Raw genomic sequence first — 20,360 nt, 5'->3', positions numbered from 1 at the left:
AATACCCATTAAAAAAATAGATTGTCACCCACTCCATCATTAAATAAAAAATTACTATTATTCTGACCAGTGTAAAAATAGTGGTCATTATAACTACCAGTTTGAAAATACTGGCCAATATTTTGACCATTAAAAAATTTCTGGTTGGTATTCTGGCCATTAAAAAGATAGTGGCCATTACAATGGCCAGAAGTGACTTTTCAAAGGGGTCTGAGGGGTGAAAAAAACAGAGTTAAAGTGAAATGAAAAATTATTATAACCTCCTCACTAGCCTAAAAGTATGAATAAATATTCAAAAGTTGTGAAAATTAAATCTTTCCGAAACGCGACGGAATTTCCGAAAGTTATCCGGACGCTGTTAGGTATTTCAATGAATTCATTTTTCACATTGTTATCCTCCTAGGTCCCTATTACCACATTCATACATTTGTTGAAAAAGCGGCTTACTATTTTAGCGAATTGTGGTAAATGACGTAATAGCAAAATGTTAATTTAGCGAACCTCTCTTGTCTTTGTTGATTTCCTGTTTTCACAACACTATGTGTTGTCGCCTGCCAAAACAAATGCGCAGTTATCACCTCCATAAAAACTGTCAAACTGTAATAAGGAAGCGCTCCAAATTATTACGTTTTCTGTGCTGTTTACAAAGTGTGTGTGTGGGGAAAAAGATGTTGTTTGGCCGCCATTTTGAATTTATAATGAGTCATTAGCGACATCTTAAATTAGCGAATTAGTTCTGTCGCTAAATTCGCTAAAAAGACATGCTTTACAGTAAGCTGACACAGCCTGCTGCATTGTGGGAATTCTTTCTAAAAAAGCAGTCAGAAAATTGAGGTGAACAACCCTGGAAAAAAATACTAAATGGGTATATACTTCTGCCAAACCTTGATCAAATGTTCAGATGAATGTGGCGCTTCTTCACGCCAAGTTTCAACAACAAAGTATTTTAAGATAAAACTGGGAAGAATTGGACGCAACACACATGTACACAGAGAAGGTAACTTCAATGCCCTCACTGTGCTATACGGGAGCAATACAAATACACACTAACATGATTTTGGTAATTGGCAGTTACAACTACACTATTCAAAGTAAGCGGAAATAATTATCTGTCCTCATTTGTCAACAGAGAAAATGATGAATTAAATAGCTAATACCACGTTTGGAACATTATAAAAACAAGCTAATGTTAGCAAATTCCGTAGCAAAGTATTAGTCTAAAACTCCATAACACAGTCTCAAACTTTGTAACTCTGTATTGCAGTATCAAAGTCCATAACAATGTAACACTGATACAATCATGTATACATTTACATATTACTGTAACTTCAATACATCGATAACTATACAGAGAAGTTATGTTGTACCACGATATATAGCCCACAAATCACCACCAAAAACGACGTTACATTTGTCCGTGTGCCTGTAATGTGATCAATGTAAAATATGGTTATTAAAATCGAACAAAGATATTTATGTTTTTGGTCATTTCACACGTCAAAGCTTTATTTACTCGATTTTTGTTAGAAGTCAAAACAAGTTTAATTTCGAAATGATAGTAAAAATTTAATGACAATTTTGAAATTAGAATGTGTGCGTGCAACTCAAATCAAACAAAACGCGTCGCGGCTAACTCCGCCCTTAGGAACGTGTTACAAATGCACCCATGCGTGAGACTCACATCGAACACAACGCGTCCCGATTATAATCCCACCCCACCCTTAGGAACGCTACATACACGTCCATGCATGAGACTCACATGAACACAGCACGACGCGGCGAACCACTCTTTAATATATCAAATGACATAATTATTCAAAAAGAAAACCGAACAGTGATGTTCCCATCCTAGTACATACCTTTACTTATGCAGCCATCGTTCACACTACAAGGCGCTGGCTCTAAAAATTCAGAGAGAGAAAAATGTTATGCATGTGATATACATGAAACAAAATTTGTGATCAATATGTGAAAGAGCAGGTACCGGTATTTATGTACGTTGCTTGTGAAAAATGTAGTTTTCTGTCCGTACTGACCCAATCATATACACTAAGAATACTTGTTTCATGATAATATCAAAGAAATTTTGATGATATATCTCACCATCACAATCACAGTACTAGTTGCATGCAGTGTAGCAATACGTCTGATACATTAGTGATATATTTTATTCAATTACCTTCATTATATCATTGGTTACATGTCACTGTGCAGCAGATCTTAAATTGAAAGTATGCTTAATAATCAAGGCACATGACCATATATGACCATATGATGTGTAAGTCATATTCCTTACCCTGTGCCCAGAATATTTCACTGGTTGCATGACACTATCTGCAGCAATGCCTGAGATATTACAGTTATGTATATTAACGAAGTCATATGACCATATATGGACATGTGATATGTTAGTCATATCTCTTGTGCAATGCATTCATTATAGCACAAGTTGCATATCCTTATCTGTATCTGCTTGAGATATTAGTTATGCATAATAATTACAAAGTAGATATATGATATGCATGGATTTCAACCCTGAATTAAACAAATCTGTAAATTATCCAAACAAACCTATGTACCGGTACCAACTTTCATTGGAATTTGATGAGTGGTAATCAAAATATATATATGGAATACCTATTAAATAATTAATTTATGTAAATTAGGTAAATTAGATATTTTCTTTCCCAGTTGAATTTTAAAGTTTAAGCCTTTTTCGGACCATAACAATATTACATGGATATTATTAGCTTGACTGAGTCTTATTTAAACAATGTAAAACTAGGGTTTTATGTATACATTGACAGTAGTGAGAACCAAATGATTAGTGTTTTAATGTCATATCAAACCTGATGCGATACGACAGGAGGAGCCCCACCCCCACCCCGTTACCAAATTTCTGGGTCCGCCAGTGCTGATATATGAGTTCTTACCAACAACGTCTTCGGATATACAGTATTCAACTTCGGCATCACTATCATTCTCTGTGACGGCGAAACTGACACTATATCTTGTAAAGCCAGGCATTTGTCGAAAGTTGTTGTAGATGATGAGCGTTTCAGGACTTTCTATACCTTCTAGAATCCTTAACGTGTCATAATAATAATGCAATGTAAACTCTTTCATTTCGTTAGTTGGAAACAAATTTAACGTGTTTACAATCACTCTGTCTAAAAGTGGGTCAAACTCTTCCAGTCCATACCGCTCTATCACTACTGAAGAACTGTCTAGAACGATTTCGAAACGATGAACGCTTTCTTCTCGTGATGCATCAAAAATCGTCATTAGCAGGTTCTGTGTTGCGTTGACCCGGATGTTCACAGACCATCGGTAGTCGTTGTCCCTTTCTGTTACTGTTACCGGTGTCGGTAGATTGGTTAGATAAAACGTCTTCCATGACGTACAGGAAGCTAGCAAAACAAGAGAGTTAAAATTAAGCATGATTTAGTATTACATTTGAATGGTGAACATATCGTATATGACAGAATATTTCAAATTTAACCTAATCTTATTCGCAAACAGAATGTCGCTGAAATTTGCGGTAATATAGTAATACACTCTACTACATTGGAGCTTATCAAATGGTATTTTGAATATTAGTCTGTGTTTAACGCAACTTGAGCATTCATAAAAAGCACTGGATAAACCACAAACACTTTTACGCCGGCCCTAGCCTAGCCTAGCCTAGCCTTTACAGTGGCCTCTCCCACCAAACATGTGTTTTCTATAAATCCACGTACATATATCATGTGTTTGTAGATGTATTCTGTCTACCGGTATGTGTCATCTACATTATTTTCAGTCATGTAACATTTGTCTACATTCATGTACAAGTTTATCTACATCTACAGAAATTTTCATCTACAAATTGGAGTGTCTCCTCCTATATTTGTCGCCCTCTATCATTAATTTGTATGTTTGGATACAGCGTGATGTACATTTTGCAATAGGTAATAAACATAATTGAATATCAAAAATTGAAACAAGCAATGTTGATGTGAATTGTGTTGTATGTCATCAGCATATTTGAGGACACTTCAAATGCTTTATTTCATTTACTAGGTTAAACCATATGGAGTTGTGTAACTTTGGTTTGCTTACTGGACTGTTAGTACATAGTACATTCAGTGATCACGTTTTGTCTTGAATAATAACCAGCATTTGACTGATCTTTGCAAATTAGAAACATTTTACTATATTAGATTTTTTTTTGTATTATATTTTCAAGGTAAAAAAAGACTATCATTTTGGTTATGCGATTCAAGAGTCGGGTTTGGACAGATTCCTAGTCTACAGTCGTCTTCAAATAAGTCTACAATAATTCCAAAACAAATCTACACAGGTCTATATTACCCTATTATATGTTCACAAAAGAAGATCAAAATGTAAATCTGCATGTTTGGTTGCGTGACCTCTAATTCATGTGACCAAGCCAATTGGCGATTCCTAAACATGCAAATAGAGACACCTGTACCACTCAGTGTCAAATAGAGACACCTGTACCACTCAGTGTCAAATAGAGACACCTGTACCACTCAGTGTCAAATAGAGACACCTGTACCACTCAGTGTCAAATAGAGACACCTGTACCACTCAGTGTCAAATAGAGACACCTGTACCACTCAGTGTCAAATAGAGACACCTGTACCACTCAGTGTCAAATAGAGACACCTGTACCACTCAGTGTCAAATAGAGACACCTGTACCACTCAGTGTCAAATAGAGACACCTGTACCACTCAGTGTCAAATAGAGACACCTGTACCACTCAGTGTCAAATAGAGACACCTGTACCACTCAGTGTCAAATAGAGACACCTGTACCACTCAGTGTCAAATAGAGACACCTGTACCACTCAGTGTCAAATAGAGACACCTGTACCACTCAGTGTCAAATAGAGACACCTGTACCACTCAGTGTCAAATAGAGACACCTGTACCACTCAGTGTCAAATAGAGACACCTGTACCACTCAGTGTCAAATAGAGACACCTGTACCACTCAGTGTCAAATAGAGACACCTGTACCACTCAGTGTCAAATAGAGACACCTGTACCACTCAGTGTCAAATAGAGACACCTGTACCACTCAGTGTCAAATAGAGACACCTGTACCACTCAGTGTCAAATAGAGACACCTGTACCACTCAGTGTCAAATAGAGACACCTGTACCACTCAGTGTCAAATAGAGACACCTGTACCACTCAGTGTCAAATAGAGACACCTGTACCACTCAGTGTCAAATAGAGACACCTGTACCACTCAGTGTCAAATAGAGACACCTGTACCACTCAGTGTCAAATAGAGACACCTGTACCACTCAGTGTCAAATAGAGACACCTGTACCACTCAGTGTCAAATAGAGACACCTGTACCACTCAGTGTCAAATAGAGACACCTGTACCACTCAGTGTCAAATAGAGACACCTGTACCACTCAGTGTCAAATAGAGACACCTGTACCACTCAGTGTCAAATAGAGACACCTGTACCACTCAGTGTCAAATAGAGACACCTGTACCACTCAGTGTCAAATAGAGACACCTGTACCACTCAGTGTCAAATAGAGACACCTGTACCACTCAGTGTCAAATAGAGACACCTGTACCACTCAGTGTCAAATAGAGACACCTGTACCACTCAGTGTCAAATAGAGACACCTGTACCACTCAGTGTCAAATAGAGACACCTGTACCACTCAGTGTCAAATAGAGACACCTGTACCACTCAGTGTCAAATAGAGACACCTGTACCACTCAGTGTCAAATAGAGACACCTGTACCACTCAGTGTCAAATAGAGACACCTGTACCACTCAGTGTCAAATAGAGACACCTGTACCACTCAGTGTCAAATAGAGACACCTGTACCACTCAGTGTCAAATAGAGACACCTGTACCACTCAGTGTCAAATAGAGACACCTGTACCACTCAGTGTCAAATAGAGACACCTGTACCACTCAGTGTCAAATAGAGACACCTGTACCACTCAGTGTCAAATAGAGACACCTGTACCACTCAGTGTCAAATAGAGACACCTGTACCACTCAGTGTCAAATAGAGACACCTGTACCACTCAGTGTCAAACAGAGACACCTGTACCACTCAGTGTCAAATAGAAACACCTGTACCACTCAGTGTCAAACAGAGACACCTGTACCACTCAGTGTCAAATAGAGACACCTGTACCACTCAGTGTCAAACAGAGACACCTGTACCACTCAGTGTCAAATAGAGACACCTGTACCACTCAGTGTCAAATAGAGACACCTGTACCACTCAGTGTCAAATAGAGACACCTGTACCACTCAGTGTCAAATAGAGACACCTGTACCACTCAGTGTCAAATAGAGACACCTGTACCACTCAGTGTCAAATAGAGACACCTGTACCACTCAGTGTCAAATAGAGACACCTGTACCACTCAGTGTCAAATAGAGACACCTGTACCACTCAGTGTCAAATAGAGACACCTGTACCACTCAGTGTCAAATAGAGACACCTGTACCACTCAGTGTCAAATAGAAACACCTGTACCACTCAGTGTCAAACAGAGACACCTGTACCACTCAGTGTCAAACAGAGACACCTGTACCACTCAGTGTCAAATAGAGACACCTGTACCACTCAGTGTCAAATAGAGACACCTGTACCACTCAGTGTCAAATAGAGACACCTGTACCACTCAGTGTCAAACAGAGACACCTGTACCACTCAGTGTCAAACAGAGACACCTGTACCACTCAGTGTCAAATAGAGACACCTGTACCACTCAGTGTCAAACAGAGACACCTGTACCACTCAGTGTCAAATAGAGACACCTGTACCACTCAGTGTCAAATAGAGACACCTGTACCACTCAGTGTCAAATAGAGACACCTGTACCACTCAGTGTCAAACAGAGACACCTGTACCACTCAGTGTCAAACAGAGACACCTGTACCACTCAGTGTCAAACAGAGACACCTGTACCACTCAGTGTCAAACAGAGACACCTGTACCACTCAGTGTCAAACAGAGACACCTGTACCACTCAGTGTCAAATAGAGACACCTGTACCACTCAGTGTCAAACAGAGACACCTGTACCACTCAGTGTCAAATATAGACACCTGTACCACTCAGTGTCAAATAGAGACACCTGTACCACTCAGTGTCAAATAGAGACACCTGTACCACTCAGTGTCAAACAGAGACACCTGTACCACTCAGTGTCAAACAGAGACACCTGTACCACTCAGTGTCAAATAGAGACACCTGTACCACTCAGTGTCAAACAGAGACACCTGTACCACTCAGTGTCAAATAGAGACACCTGTATCACTCAGTGTCAAACAGAGACACCTGTACCACTCAGTGTCAAACAGAGACACCTGTACCACTCAGTGTCAAACAGAGACACCTGTACCACTCAGTGTCAAATAGAGACACCTGTACCACTCAGTGTCAAACAGAGACACCTGTACCACTCAGTGTCAAACAGAGACACCTGTACCACTCAGTGTCAAACAGAGACACCTGTACCACTCAGTGTCAAATAGAGACACCTGTACCACTCAGTGTCAAACAGAGACACCTGTACCACTCAGTGTCAAACAGAGACACCTGTACCACTCAGTGTCAAATAGAGACACCTGTACCACTCAGTGTCAAACAGAGACACCTGTACCACTCAGTGTCAAATAGAGACACCTGTCCCACTCAGTGTCAAATAGAGACACCTGTACCACTCAGTGTCAAACAGAGACACCTGTACCACTCAGTGTCAAACAGAGACACCTGTACCACTCAGTGTCAAATAGAGACACCTGTACCACTCAGTGTCAAATAGAGACACCTGTACCACTCAGTGTCAAATAGAGACACCTGTACCACTCAGTGTCAAATAGAGACACCTGTACCACTCAGTGTCAAATAGAGACACCTGTACCACTCAGTGTCAAATAGAGACACCTGTACCACTCAGTGTCAAATAGAGACACCTGTACCACTCAGTGTCAAATAGAGACACCTGTACCACTCAGTGTCAAATAGAGACACCTGTACCACTCAGTGTCAAATAGAGACACCTGTACCACTCAGTGTCAAATAGAGACACCTGTACCACTCAGTGTCAAATAGAGACACCTGTACCACTCAGTGTCAAATAGAGACACCTGTACCACTCAGTGTCAAATAGAGACACCTGTACCACTCAGTGTCAAATAGAGACACCTGTACCACTCAGTGTCAAATAGAGACACCTGTACCACTCAGTGTCAAATAGAGACACCTGTACCACTCAGTGTCAAATAGAGACACCTGTACCACTCAGTGTCAAATAGAGACACCTGTACCACTCAGTGTCAAATAGAGACACCTGTACCACTCAGTGTCAAATAGAGACACCTGTACCACTCAGTGTCAAATAGAGACACCTGTACCACTCAGTGTCAAATAGAGACACCTGTACCACTCAGTGTCAAATAGAGACACCTGTACCACTCAGTGTCAAATAGAGACACCTGTACCACTCAGTGTCAAATAGAGACACCTGTACCACTCAGTGTCAAATAGAGACACCTGTACCACTCAGTGTCAAATAGAGACACCTGTACCACTCAGTGTCAAACAGAGACACCTGTACCACTCAGTGTCAAATAGAAACACCTGTACCACTCAGTGTCAAACAGAGACACCTGTACCACTCAGTGTCAAATAGAGACACCTGTACCACTCAGTGTCAAATAGAGACACCTGTACCACTCAGTGTCAAACAGAGACACCTGTACCACTCAGTGTCAAATAGAGACACCTGTACCACTCAGTGTCAAATAGAGACACCTGTACCACTCAGTGTCAAATAGAGACACCTGTACCACTCAGTGTCAAATAGAAACACCTGTACCACTCAGTGTCAAATAGAGACACCTGTACCACTCAGTGTCAAATAGAGACACCTGTACCACTCAGTGTCAAATAGAGACACCTGTACCACTCAGTGTCAAATAGAGACACCTGTACCACTCAGTGTCAAATAGAGACACCTGTACCACTCAGTGTCAAATAATGTTTGTGACGAGTTTGTATGTATCATGCTGAATTGTTGGGGAAGTAGAATACATTACAATAATAATAATACGTTTTCAGTGTAAAATATTACTTACGTTGTTTAATTGGCTTTTCATGCTCCTTAACTGAAAAAAATAACGTAAAGTGTAAAGTTTGACGTAATAGTGTTTTCAGATTATTCGTTGTAAAAATAATATTCAATAATAGAACTTTCCTAATATGCATATGATGTGATGTAAATATGACGTCAATAGGTGTTAGCTATGTCATACAAAGGGACAACTCTGTAGCTGTATTGCAGTTCATCATTTATTTGCATCTCTCATTCAAAGAAAGCTTAGAAAGAACTCCCGTGTGCTGAGAGTATTGAAGACACATTAAAAATTAATTCAAAATTACTTGTACATGAGATATTGATAGAAAAGCTGAAAACTAATTATGTACATCAGGTAACTAATTCGAACAGAACAGAACAAAAAAATTATGAATTATTATGCTAATTAGAGAATTAATATGAACAAATTATAACCCAAAATTAATCAGGCCTGTCTATTGTCCTAGAGCATTTATGTACCAAATTTTATTCAAATGTGATGATCAGTAATTGAGATATCAGTGTTAATAAATTATGTTAATTAGGAGATTAATAAGCATAAATATTTACCAAAAACTAATTGGGTTTCTGCATAGTTCTCTTTAAAAGTTTCATTAAAATCCAATTTGTGGTTCTTTATATATCAGTGGAACATTATGCAAATTAGGTAATTAATATCCAATTAAGGTAGCGAGACTATTATTTGCATACTTGTATTCATCTTCTAATTGTGACTAAATGACTACAAATAGACCCGGGAAAGTATATATTTTTAGAATCGCCAGACTTCAAGCTTTTCACAAGTGTATTTTGCATGCCCGTATCTGCATTCTACGACGCGTTACTCAATCAAAGGTGAAAAATTACTTTTTCTGTAAAAAAAATAATTACGCATTTACACTGGCGATAAGAAGTATTTTTTTCACTTTTCCTAGTTGTTCAATAGTCTGGTAAATTGAATGTGTCTGGTCAGTTTTATTCAAGCAACGTGTTTTAAAAAATAGTGTGCTGAATTTCAATTACTGTTTTAGTCACAATGCCCCCAACTCAAACCACAACTCGTTGGTAAACGATGAAATAGTTTGTCTGGACACATTCAAGTTCCTCTCATTGTCACCTTAAAGCTGTGAAAATTTGGTGTTAATCCGACGACAATAAGTATACGTTATTTTTTGTTAAAGACCTTGTATTTTGAAAAACATAAACTCTTAGAAAACTTCCATGAAGTAACAGCAAAGATTTTCAAGCTTGTTTATCGGCACAATCAAATTGTTTTCCCAATCAATTTGTTTTCAGTGGCTGTGTGACCTTGTGTCTGACACATTCATATGCAAATGACTAATCTGTGAAACAAACAGGGGCGGAGACAAACCACTCGAATGTTTGGAAACACTCATTGTGTGTCAGATAGCTACTGATAACACATCCTAACATTGCTTTGTCTTGAGTTTATCTTTGAAACTTATAGGCACACAGATTAAACCTGTATTGTTGATTTTGGAAAACACTACTGAGGCTGCCTTGCTTCCCTTCAGAAAATATACATTTTAACCAACTTACATGGCATTCTATGTTATGTTGACTTTATCATATGAAAGTTTATAGTGCATTTCATAAATGTGAAAATCGTTATTTTCAACAAAAATAATAGTCTCGCTACCTTAAAACTAATTAGGTCTCTGCATAATCCTAGAAGATCTATGTAGCAAGTCTCATTGAAATATGATGATTACTACTTGATATATCAAAAGCTGAAAATTAATTAATTATGCAAATTAGATAATTAATATGTACTCATATTACCCTAAAAACTATCAGGTTTGTGCAGTGTCCTATGACATATATGTACCAAGTGTCATTGAAATGTGATGATTACTACTTGAAATATCAAAAGCTGAAAATTAATTAATTATGCAAATTAGCTAATTAATATATACTGATATTAGCCTAAAACTATCAGGTCTGTGCAGTGTCCTATGATGTCTATGTACCAAATTTCATTGAAATGTGATGATTACTACTTGAAATATCAGAAGCTGAAAATTAATTAATTCTGCAAATTAGGTAATTAATATGTACTCGTATTACCTTAAAAACTATCAGGTCTGTGCCCTGGTCTGTGCAGTGTCCTATGACATCTATGTACCAAGTGTCATTGAAATGTGATGATTACTACTTGAAATATCAAAAGCTGAAAATTAATTAATTATGCAAATTAGGTAATTAATATGTACTCATATTACCTTAAAAACTATCAGGTCTGTGCAGTGTCCTATGACATCTATGTACCAAGTTTCATTGAAATGTGATGATTACTACTTGAAATATCAAAAGCTGAAAATTAATTAATTATGCTAATTAGGTAATTAATATCTACTGATATTACCCAAAAAAATATCAGGTCTGTGCAGTGTCCTATGACATCTATGTACCAAATTTCATTGAAATGTGATGATTACTACTTGAAATATCAAAAGCTGAAATATAATTAATTATGCTAATTAGGTAATTAATATGTACTCGTATTACCCTAAAAACTATCAGGTCTGTGCAGTGTCCTATGACATCTATGCACCAAGTGTCATTGAAATGTGATGATTAGTACTTGAAATATCAAAAGCTGAAAATTAATTAATTATGCAAATTAGGTAATTAATATGTACTCATATTACCCTAAAAACTATCAGGTCTGTGCAGTGTCCTATGACATCTATGTACCAAGTTTCATTGAAATGTGACAATTACTACTTGAAATATCAAAAGCTGAAAATTAATTAATTATGCTAATTAGGTAATTAATATCTACTGATATTACCCTAAAAACTTTCAGGTTTGTGCAGTGTCCTATGACATCTATGTACCAAGTTTTATTGAAATGTGATGATTAGTACTTGAGATATCAGTGGAAAAGCCGAAAATTGATTAATCATTATACAAATTAGGTAATTAATATTGCACAGATTTTTACCCAAAGCTAATCAAATCTGCGCATTAGTTTGGAGCATCTGTGTGCCAAGTTTCATCAAAATCCAATGAGTGGTTCTTTAGATATCAGTGGAACAGTCATGAAACAGCCAAAAATCAGCTAATTATCATGCAAATTAGGTAATTAATATGCATGGATTTTTACCAAAACCTAATCAAATCTGCGCATTGGCCCAGAGCATCTATGCACCAAGTTTCATCAAAAACTGATGTATGGTTCTTGAGATATCAGTGGAACAGATGGACACACATACACACACACGCATACACACATACACACACACAGACACACTAACTGCAAAGACTCCCTTTTTGTGCTTCGCACACGGGAGTCAAAAACATCATATTTTTCCAACCGTCGAATACGAATAAAAACAATATAGATGCTTGTAACAGCAGTAATACGCCCAAAAAGCAGTATTGGTTTTTGATTGCATATTGTCGGTCTTACCACTGACGGAGATACTTGAGTAAGGCGACACGTAATACTGGTTTGGGTTCTGTGGAATTGTGAACTCAACCTTGCATTTATATGTGGTCGCCAGAGATGACGTCACGTTGTAGAGCACAAACCATTGACCAGTAGGTGAAAACAGAGCATCTGGAACGAAATCACCATTGATGTCGACTTCCACCTTCTCCATTTGGCCACGTCTAAGTTCAGGGTACTCGTTCAGTCGGTACCAAACTACATTCTGGAGATTCAGGTCAAGCCATGGTAACCAGCACGACAGGGCTAGTGATTGGCCCCTAGCAACGGACACATCACCGGAAGTCGCCACTAAAAGATTGAAAACACCAAGAAAGAAACAAGATAAGTATGGCATATTCAATCAACGGTTAACAATGCCATATTAGATTGTTAAAGAAAAATAATATAATAATAACAGTAATCCAAGTATGCGATCTGCTTCCTTTGTATTGCAATTGGTAAAATCATTAAACACTATGAAATTACATTTCAGCATACAGCTAGATAACCTGGTGGCACATACAAAAGTATGGTAGTATTTATTAAATTATGCAATAACTGACAACATTGTCGCCCAAAGAACTCTGGGAAAAGAGATGAGTCTAGCAGTACCTGTTGTAACCATCAAATCCAGCATTTCTATGTTTCTAATACTCGAATCCATCACGTCCTGACTGGTACATGCGTAACGTCCTGCATCTGTTGCTGAAACATGTTCAATCGTGATAGGCAGACTCACTACTGGATTAGGACCTTCGTTAAATGTCATTCTTTTAAGTCTGTTGGAAGAGGCTGGACCAGACACGGTCAAGTTGGTCGACGCCACCAACGATTGGTATTGTACAGCCATACATGTTAAAGTTATCGTTTCGCCGACATCAACGACGACATAGTTCTTTGGTTGCCAATGTGCTATTGATAATAAACAAAGTAAATCGTATGAGCAGCAATACAGAGCTAGTCAGACAGTGCATGCAAGTTCCCATGGTAATGTACCGACGACATGGAAACAGCCAATCAGAGATGACACAGAACTCTGTGCCGACTGCGTAGTAACATGTCGATTTACCAGGCATTCTAGAAAGTACTCGGAATGTCTGGATTCCAGGCTAGTGTTTTCACTATTGTTTGAAGACTTGCTATAATGTGAAAATTTCAAATATCAGTGTTTGTGTTACTAACTGACCTGCTGGAACGATCACTTCGACATATTTTCTTATATCAGTAGGTTCGATTCCATCGAGTCCAACGCCGTATCTCCCAGACAAATGTTCAGATATATCAATCAAATGGAAATCCGTTGACGAATTACCGCCCTCCTCTAGGATGCTGTAAACGTCCACCTTGCCTCTTGGCACGTCAAATATGGGTATGAAACCAGGGGGGAAGTCAAAATATGCTTGATCTACGTGAGTGTGCAGTGACCGATTTACAATCTTTTCCCCATATATATAAAACGATATGGTAATGTTGGTATCAATCCCTGCAACCACTGGACCGGAAGGGTCTGATTTGACTGAGAAAAGAACGTATATCAGTTGACGTTAGGAATGGATCAATATCTTAAAGCGGGAGAGTCGTCATCTGCGCATACGTCAGATGGCCATAGCGTATCATTGTTTACAAACAAGCATCTACCCATGAGCCTTTGCGTTTTTAGCGTGTGTTGTTATCGTCGCTTGGGACTCAATTCCAGCGTGCGCGCAGGTGGCGATTCTCCCGCTTTAAAGGTGGTGGTTAGAAGCAGTAAAAGGTAATTATTGCCATAGGAAAAGGAATGGAGCTGGAGTACTTTCCTGGGAAAATGTTCTGCAGTGGCACCAGTACTTTCAGATTATTACCCCTTTCCGGGTAGCCAAAAGGACATCCCTTTCATACAAATTGTCTTACTCCTTTTCAGACTATGGTTCTATTTGGACATAGGTAATGTATGATATGGGCTAATTTCATCAGAATTGAGGATTACACTCATATTCTCAATAAAGAAAACTGAGATTGTCGAACAGGCAATATTTAGTAACTCGAATGTTAATTAACAGTTACGGTAAACATAAAACGTTAAACAGAACCAAAATATATGTTGCCCATAACATAAGTTCAGTTAACTGTTAATTGAAGTTTGAGTTACTAAATGTGGACATTAAATAACATTAACACTTTATGTTGCTCGTAACTCGAAGTTTGGTTAACTGTAAATAGTGTTACAATTTGGGCTTAGTTTCGGAAAATTTGGGCGTGATCATTTTTGTAAATTGATGTTTTCGTAACTCCGAGTCGATGCTCATAACTCGATGTCCGTAACTCGAACAATTCAGCGTCTCGAATAAACTACTCTTTGATATCTGTAAGCAGGCTCACTGAATTTATTTACACACTTAATACTTTAACATACAGCCAGTTAGCAACACCTCCATAATTCTGCACGCGGAGCTTTGCGAAGGCTTTTGTGGAGAGTCCATCTCCAGTAGACTTGGCCGAAGCGTGGCTACATTGTTCAAGGTGGACGGACGTTTCGGCCCCAGCTTTTTCGGCCGCGGACGTTTCGGCCGCGGTTGTTTTGAGTATAATGTACTTGCTAATAACGTAGCAGATATAAAACACATAAATATTTCATGCTTTTAATGAATCTAAACAAATAAATATAAATTTGCCGTGTTAATACCGTATGAGATTATAAGGAAACAAATACAAACGACCAGGCGGTCAAAAGAGTCCAGCTATACTATATTAGCATTGTGGAAGTCGCTGTGTCTTCCTTGATGACAGCGGAGCTAATACTAGTAAAGATAGTGTGTTTGTAACGTACCAGTTGCAAGTCAATAAATAGGCAACGCTCCCAGTGAATCTAGAAGTGAATCAATATAAACATGCCGTGCTCGTTACCTTCGTGATACGAGTAAATACATATAAACATGCCGTACGAGTCGTCACGTGCGCATGCGTCAGATGGCCATAGCGTGTCATTGTTTACAAACAAGCATTTTCAGCCTTTGCGTTTTCAGCGTGTGTTGTTATCATCGCTTGGGACTCAATTCTGCACGTGAGCAGATGACGCTCTCAGTGAATCTAGAAGTGAATCAATATAAATATGCCGTGTTCGTGACCTGTGAGATACGAGTGAATATAAATACGCCGTAATAATAATAATATTTATTGCATCTTTAGAAATACAGTATTTCTATCAGTACAGAAGCAATAAAAGTATAACAAAGTATAATAATAATAATGAAATAATAAAGAAAGAGAAAATATTATAATGTTAAGTATAAAAGTAAAATGTAATGTGTTAAAAATTTTTACTAATACTAATAAGTGTAATAATAATAAAACTAAGACTAATAATAATAAAATTCAACTATCTATTCTTTCTTGAAAGGCTTTGTAAATAAACTCTGAAACCTTTTTTATAATTTCACATTCATCTGCACTGAGCAATCAAATGAATGTATTGTGTGCATCATGTGATAGAAAATTAAATTCAGACATAAGTTGTTAGCGCAAGTTTCCATATTTTGGACGCATCATGAGAAAGTGAAATTCATCCTCAATCACATTCATTTTGCACAGTTTGCATTTTCTTTCATTTACTGGTGTTTTAGGGTGTGTGTACCTGCCCTTTTCAATTTCACGTATGTGTGTGCTTGTTCTCAATTTTAGTAATGCATTTCTATGGTTAATGTTTTGTAGTGTCAAATACGGCTCAAAAGAGTATTTAAATTTGATTTTTGCAAATGTTCTAAGTTTACTATTATCTTTTGAGATTTGTGACTTCCACTGGTTTACATATTTTTGTTTTATATTTGCTTCAATGTTATTTATAATCTTATGAATGTTTCATTTTGGAATACCTGTTGTAAAATTTATTAATGATGTGTAATAATTATTTTTAATATTTTATTTACTAATGATAACCATGTACATTGCTGTGATTTTCGTTGTTCATAGTATGCTTGCTTGGTAAGGTTATCCTCTGGCATATCTTTTAGTCTTAACCAGTATTTTAATAGCATTTTTTAAATTTCTATTAATAGTGGTAGTTCGCCTATTTCACTCCTACATGCTGCGTTGCTTGTATATCTGTTTAAACAAAGTGTTCTCTTACGAAATTTTAAGTGCGTTTTTTCAATTGGACATTTCTCCCATTTTCCAAAATCCAAAATGTCTGATCCCCGGACATCTGCACCATAGAGTAAAATGGGTTTAATGTTTGAATGAAATAATTTCAGAAAGAGTTTGATGTCAGTGTTCCCTTCCAATGTTTTATTCAGTATAAACATAGCTTTGCATGCTTTCTCTGCTAATGTTTTCTTTGCTTCTATAAAATTTCCAGATGATGAGATTATTATCCCAAGATAAGTATAACTTGTCACACAGCAAATAATTGTATTTTTGTAATAGAAGTATTCAGATGTTTTTAATGATTTATTCCTAAAAATTAAGATTTTTGTTTTAGATAAATTTATTTCTAGGTTCCATTCAGAACAATACGTCTCCAAAATATTTATTAAATTTTGCAAACCGTGTGCTGTTTGAGACATAAGAATTAAATCATCTGCATATAATAATGATGATACAGTTTTATCATTCAGTATGGCTGGATTGAGTTGTTCATGACTGGAATTGATTGATGTACTTAAATCATTTATGAAAAGATTGAAAAGCGTTGGACTCATCACACAGCCCTGTTTTACTCCTTTTTTAATTTCGAACATACGAGTGATTTTGTGCCTTGATTTTATGGTTGCGTATGTCAGAAGATACATGTTTTTTATAACTAAATATAGTTTACCATTAATACCAGCTTTTAAAAGTTTATAAAATAGCCCATTTCTCCATACATTATCAAAAGCTTTTTGAAAATCTACAAAGCAACAATAGAATTTTTTATTTTTTTTAAGATATTTTTCAATTATTGTTTTAAGTATAAATATTTGGTCTGTTGTGCAATGATTTCTTCTGAATCCTGCTTGATTATTGTTGATAATTTTGTTGTCCTCTAAGTATTGTGTAAGTCTTGAGTTTATGATGGAGCAGAACGCTTTGCCGATACTGCTGGAGACAGAAATTCCCCTGTAATTATTTGGATATTTCGTATGTCTGGAAATATACCTGCATCTAGTATTAAATTGAATAATTTTCTTAGTGACTTAGTTAAATAATTTGAGCCATGTTTCAATAATTCAGGACATATACCATCATAACCAGCAGATTTTTTAGATTTAAGACAGTTTATTGATAGTTTAGTTTCTTCTTCTGTTATGTTTTTATTTATATTGAGGTCATGTGAGATATTTTTTCCTAGATTTGTTGTTTTAGTATGTATGTTGTTGTCACTATTCTGAGTGGTATTTTCATTTAAAATTGTGTAGTATTGTAACCATTTCTCAGGTGATATTGGGTTGTTGCTATCTTTCTTTGAATCTTTCATAGCATTTATAATTTTCCAAAATTCTTTTGGGTTGTTTGTTTTGCGATTTGATAGTTTGTTTAATAACAAATTTTGTTCCTCTCTTTTTTTCTTTTTAATAAATGGTTTGAATTTTTTCTTTTTACTGTAATATGTCTCACGAAGGTTGTTATCATATGGAAACTTGCTCAGCAACTTAGCTGTTTTTATGAGATCATTTTTTATTGTTTGACATTCTTTATCAAACCACTTTTTCTTTCTTTTCTTTGACTGTGGTTTACATTTGTTTAATATTGGTGTTGCTGAAGTATCTATTATTGAGTTAAATGCTTTTACTGCTTCATTAACCCCATCATTATTTTTTTCAGTTTTTCTCTCTAGAAATAAATAAATTTTTTGTTGTACCCTGTCTGAGGGCAATGTATCTTGATATGTGAAGGTGTACAATAGATTCCATTTCCATGTTTTGGGTAGACAGTATAATTGTTCGTTGTTTGTGTCATTATCGAATGACAAATGTTCTGGTAGTTTAAGAAGACAAGAAATTTGGCAATAGTCTGAATAAAAGGTAAAATCATGAACTCTGAAATATTCAAACTGATTCAATAAAGATGATGAAACGACTGTGTAACCTACTGTACTGACCCCATTATAGTGGAAACATGTAACATTTCCAGTTGAATCACCAGGGATTCTACCATTTAATATATTCAAATTACAATTTTTACATAAATTTATCAACATGTTTCCATAAGAGTTGACAGTTATATCCTTATTATGATGTGGGTCATTATCATCTATGTTGTAAGAATCTGGTAAAGGTAAAAATCTAGAGGTATCATTTTCAATATAATCTGGCAAAATTCCATTTCTACTGTTAAAGTCTCCTTGAATTATAACATCACCCAATTTAGAATACTCTGTAATCTAAGATTATAAGATTATCAAAGAATTTTTTTTAGCATATGTTGAGTTAATAGGAGGATTGTAAAAAAAAAACAAATATAGATATCAGTTGTGGTATTGAAGAATCGTTATTGAAACGTACGAGACATAAGAATATAAATATGAACATGTCTTGTTTGTAACGTACTAGTTATAAATATGCCGTGCTCCTAGTAAATAGGTATAGAATAGAAACCCAATCTACTAGTATATAGTTGAGTTCAAACGTTGTAACAGGAAAGGGTTGTAAGGGCATTCAAAATGTAACGGCTCGTACAGATACACACACCGATTAATCCCTGACGAATTATAGAAGTACATTGTGTCTATAACGGGTGAACTGTGTTTCTAGTGCATAGGACAGCAAATCAAGGTCAAATCCAAAGGCAGCGTGTCTATCAACCGAAAATGATAAGTGACGCGGACAGTAAATGAGATACTCCCAAGCGATATAGCCTTATATATCAGCATGGTATTGTTAACGACAGCTAGTACTTACTGAAATTATCGGCGACAGTTATCACGGGACAAAGAGCAGCGAAAAACATCGCCAGTTGTAGTGTGGCCATCTTAGCGAGAATCAAACATCCGCCACCGTCATTGTGGAAATGACGTTAGTTGTTGTTTACTATTATCTTATCGGGCGAAGGAGTCATCTTGTATACAAAGAACGCCCTCTTTGGTTAAACAGCTTGTTTATGCCGCTTTCTTTTTCATTGTAAACGAGGTTTTTGTATTTAAACACAGAGCCTGTATCTATGAATTTAACTATACAATATTCGTATGCATAAAACAGTGGTAAACATGCACTGAGAGACTAGGGGAAGTATTGAATCATGTAGCTATGTTAAACCCCTACAATAAGCCTAATCAACTGCATCAGTGTCCTGTTGTCAATAAAATGGCCTTATGTTGGCATTATGCCATTATGCAGTGAATTTAATGCCCACGTGAGGGAAAAAACAAGAATTTTTTGTCTCAAAACCCTGAAGATTTAATATTATATTGCATTTTTTATTTATCGTTGATCGAAATGTACCTTGCGCGATGAATTTAGTGTGTAATTTTAGTTTATTTTACCAAGTTGTTGCTCAACTTTTTTAGCTATTATTTCCAAAACCCTGCCAAGCGACGAACAAAAGACAATCGTTTGATTTGCATACTGACTGAAACTGTTTCATACAATAAAGAATCTTGAATAAAATACTTTAGCAAAAACTCATAAATAGACATTTAAAAAGTTAAGCAAAATTTCACTGATTTATTTCTCATATTTTATTCTACATTTTCCAAAACAAAAATTGGGGTATCCAATTTAATTTTCTCACAGTACTCATTTGAAAATTCGATAAATGATTTATTCATATAGCAGTCACATGACTTCATGAAAGTTGTGTCTAATGCAACATCG

General features: G+C 36.6%; 1 protein-coding gene across 1 annotated transcript; it reads right to left on the bottom strand.

Annotated features, from left to right (window-relative positions):
* Positions 1-1,238: 1,238 nt before the first annotated feature.
* LOC100366908 (uncharacterized) lies at positions 1,239-19,570 on the bottom strand. Its single transcript, XM_078008624.2, has 8 exons — positions 19,449-19,570; positions 13,784-14,113; positions 13,210-13,509; positions 12,577-12,906; positions 9,142-9,171; positions 2,934-3,410; positions 1,860-1,901; positions 1,239-1,423 (listed from the first exon to the last, which is right to left on the bottom strand). The coding sequence occupies exons 1-8, from the start codon at positions 19,516-19,518 to the stop codon at positions 1,344-1,346; spliced, it is 1,659 nt and encodes a 552-aa protein (XP_077864750.2). The 5' UTR covers positions 19,519-19,570; the 3' UTR covers positions 1,239-1,343.
* Positions 19,571-20,360: the final 790 nt, after the last annotated feature.

This window comes from Saccoglossus kowalevskii, chromosome 10 (genome assembly GCF_978046115.1).
Source record: "Saccoglossus kowalevskii chromosome 10, keSacKowa6.1, whole genome shotgun sequence".
Lineage (NCBI taxonomy): Eukaryota > Metazoa > Hemichordata > Enteropneusta > Harrimaniidae > Saccoglossus > Saccoglossus kowalevskii.
The sequence above is the reverse complement of the archived record's forward strand: the minus strand, read 5'-3'. Positions and strand labels throughout refer to the sequence as shown.

Coding starts and splice junctions, on each gene's coding strand:
- LOC100366908 (XM_078008624.2), bottom strand. CDS start 19,518: ATGGCCACACTACAACTGGCGATGTTTTTCGCTGCTCTTTGTCCCGTG. Junction 12,907..13,209: donor GGATTTGATGGTTACAACAG/GTACTGCTAGAC, acceptor TCAATCTTTTAG/TGGCGACTTCCGGTGATGTG. Junction 9,172..12,576: donor CTCAAGTATCTCCGTCAGTG/GTAAGACCGACA, acceptor TATTTTTTTCAG/TTAAGGAGCATGAAAAGCCA.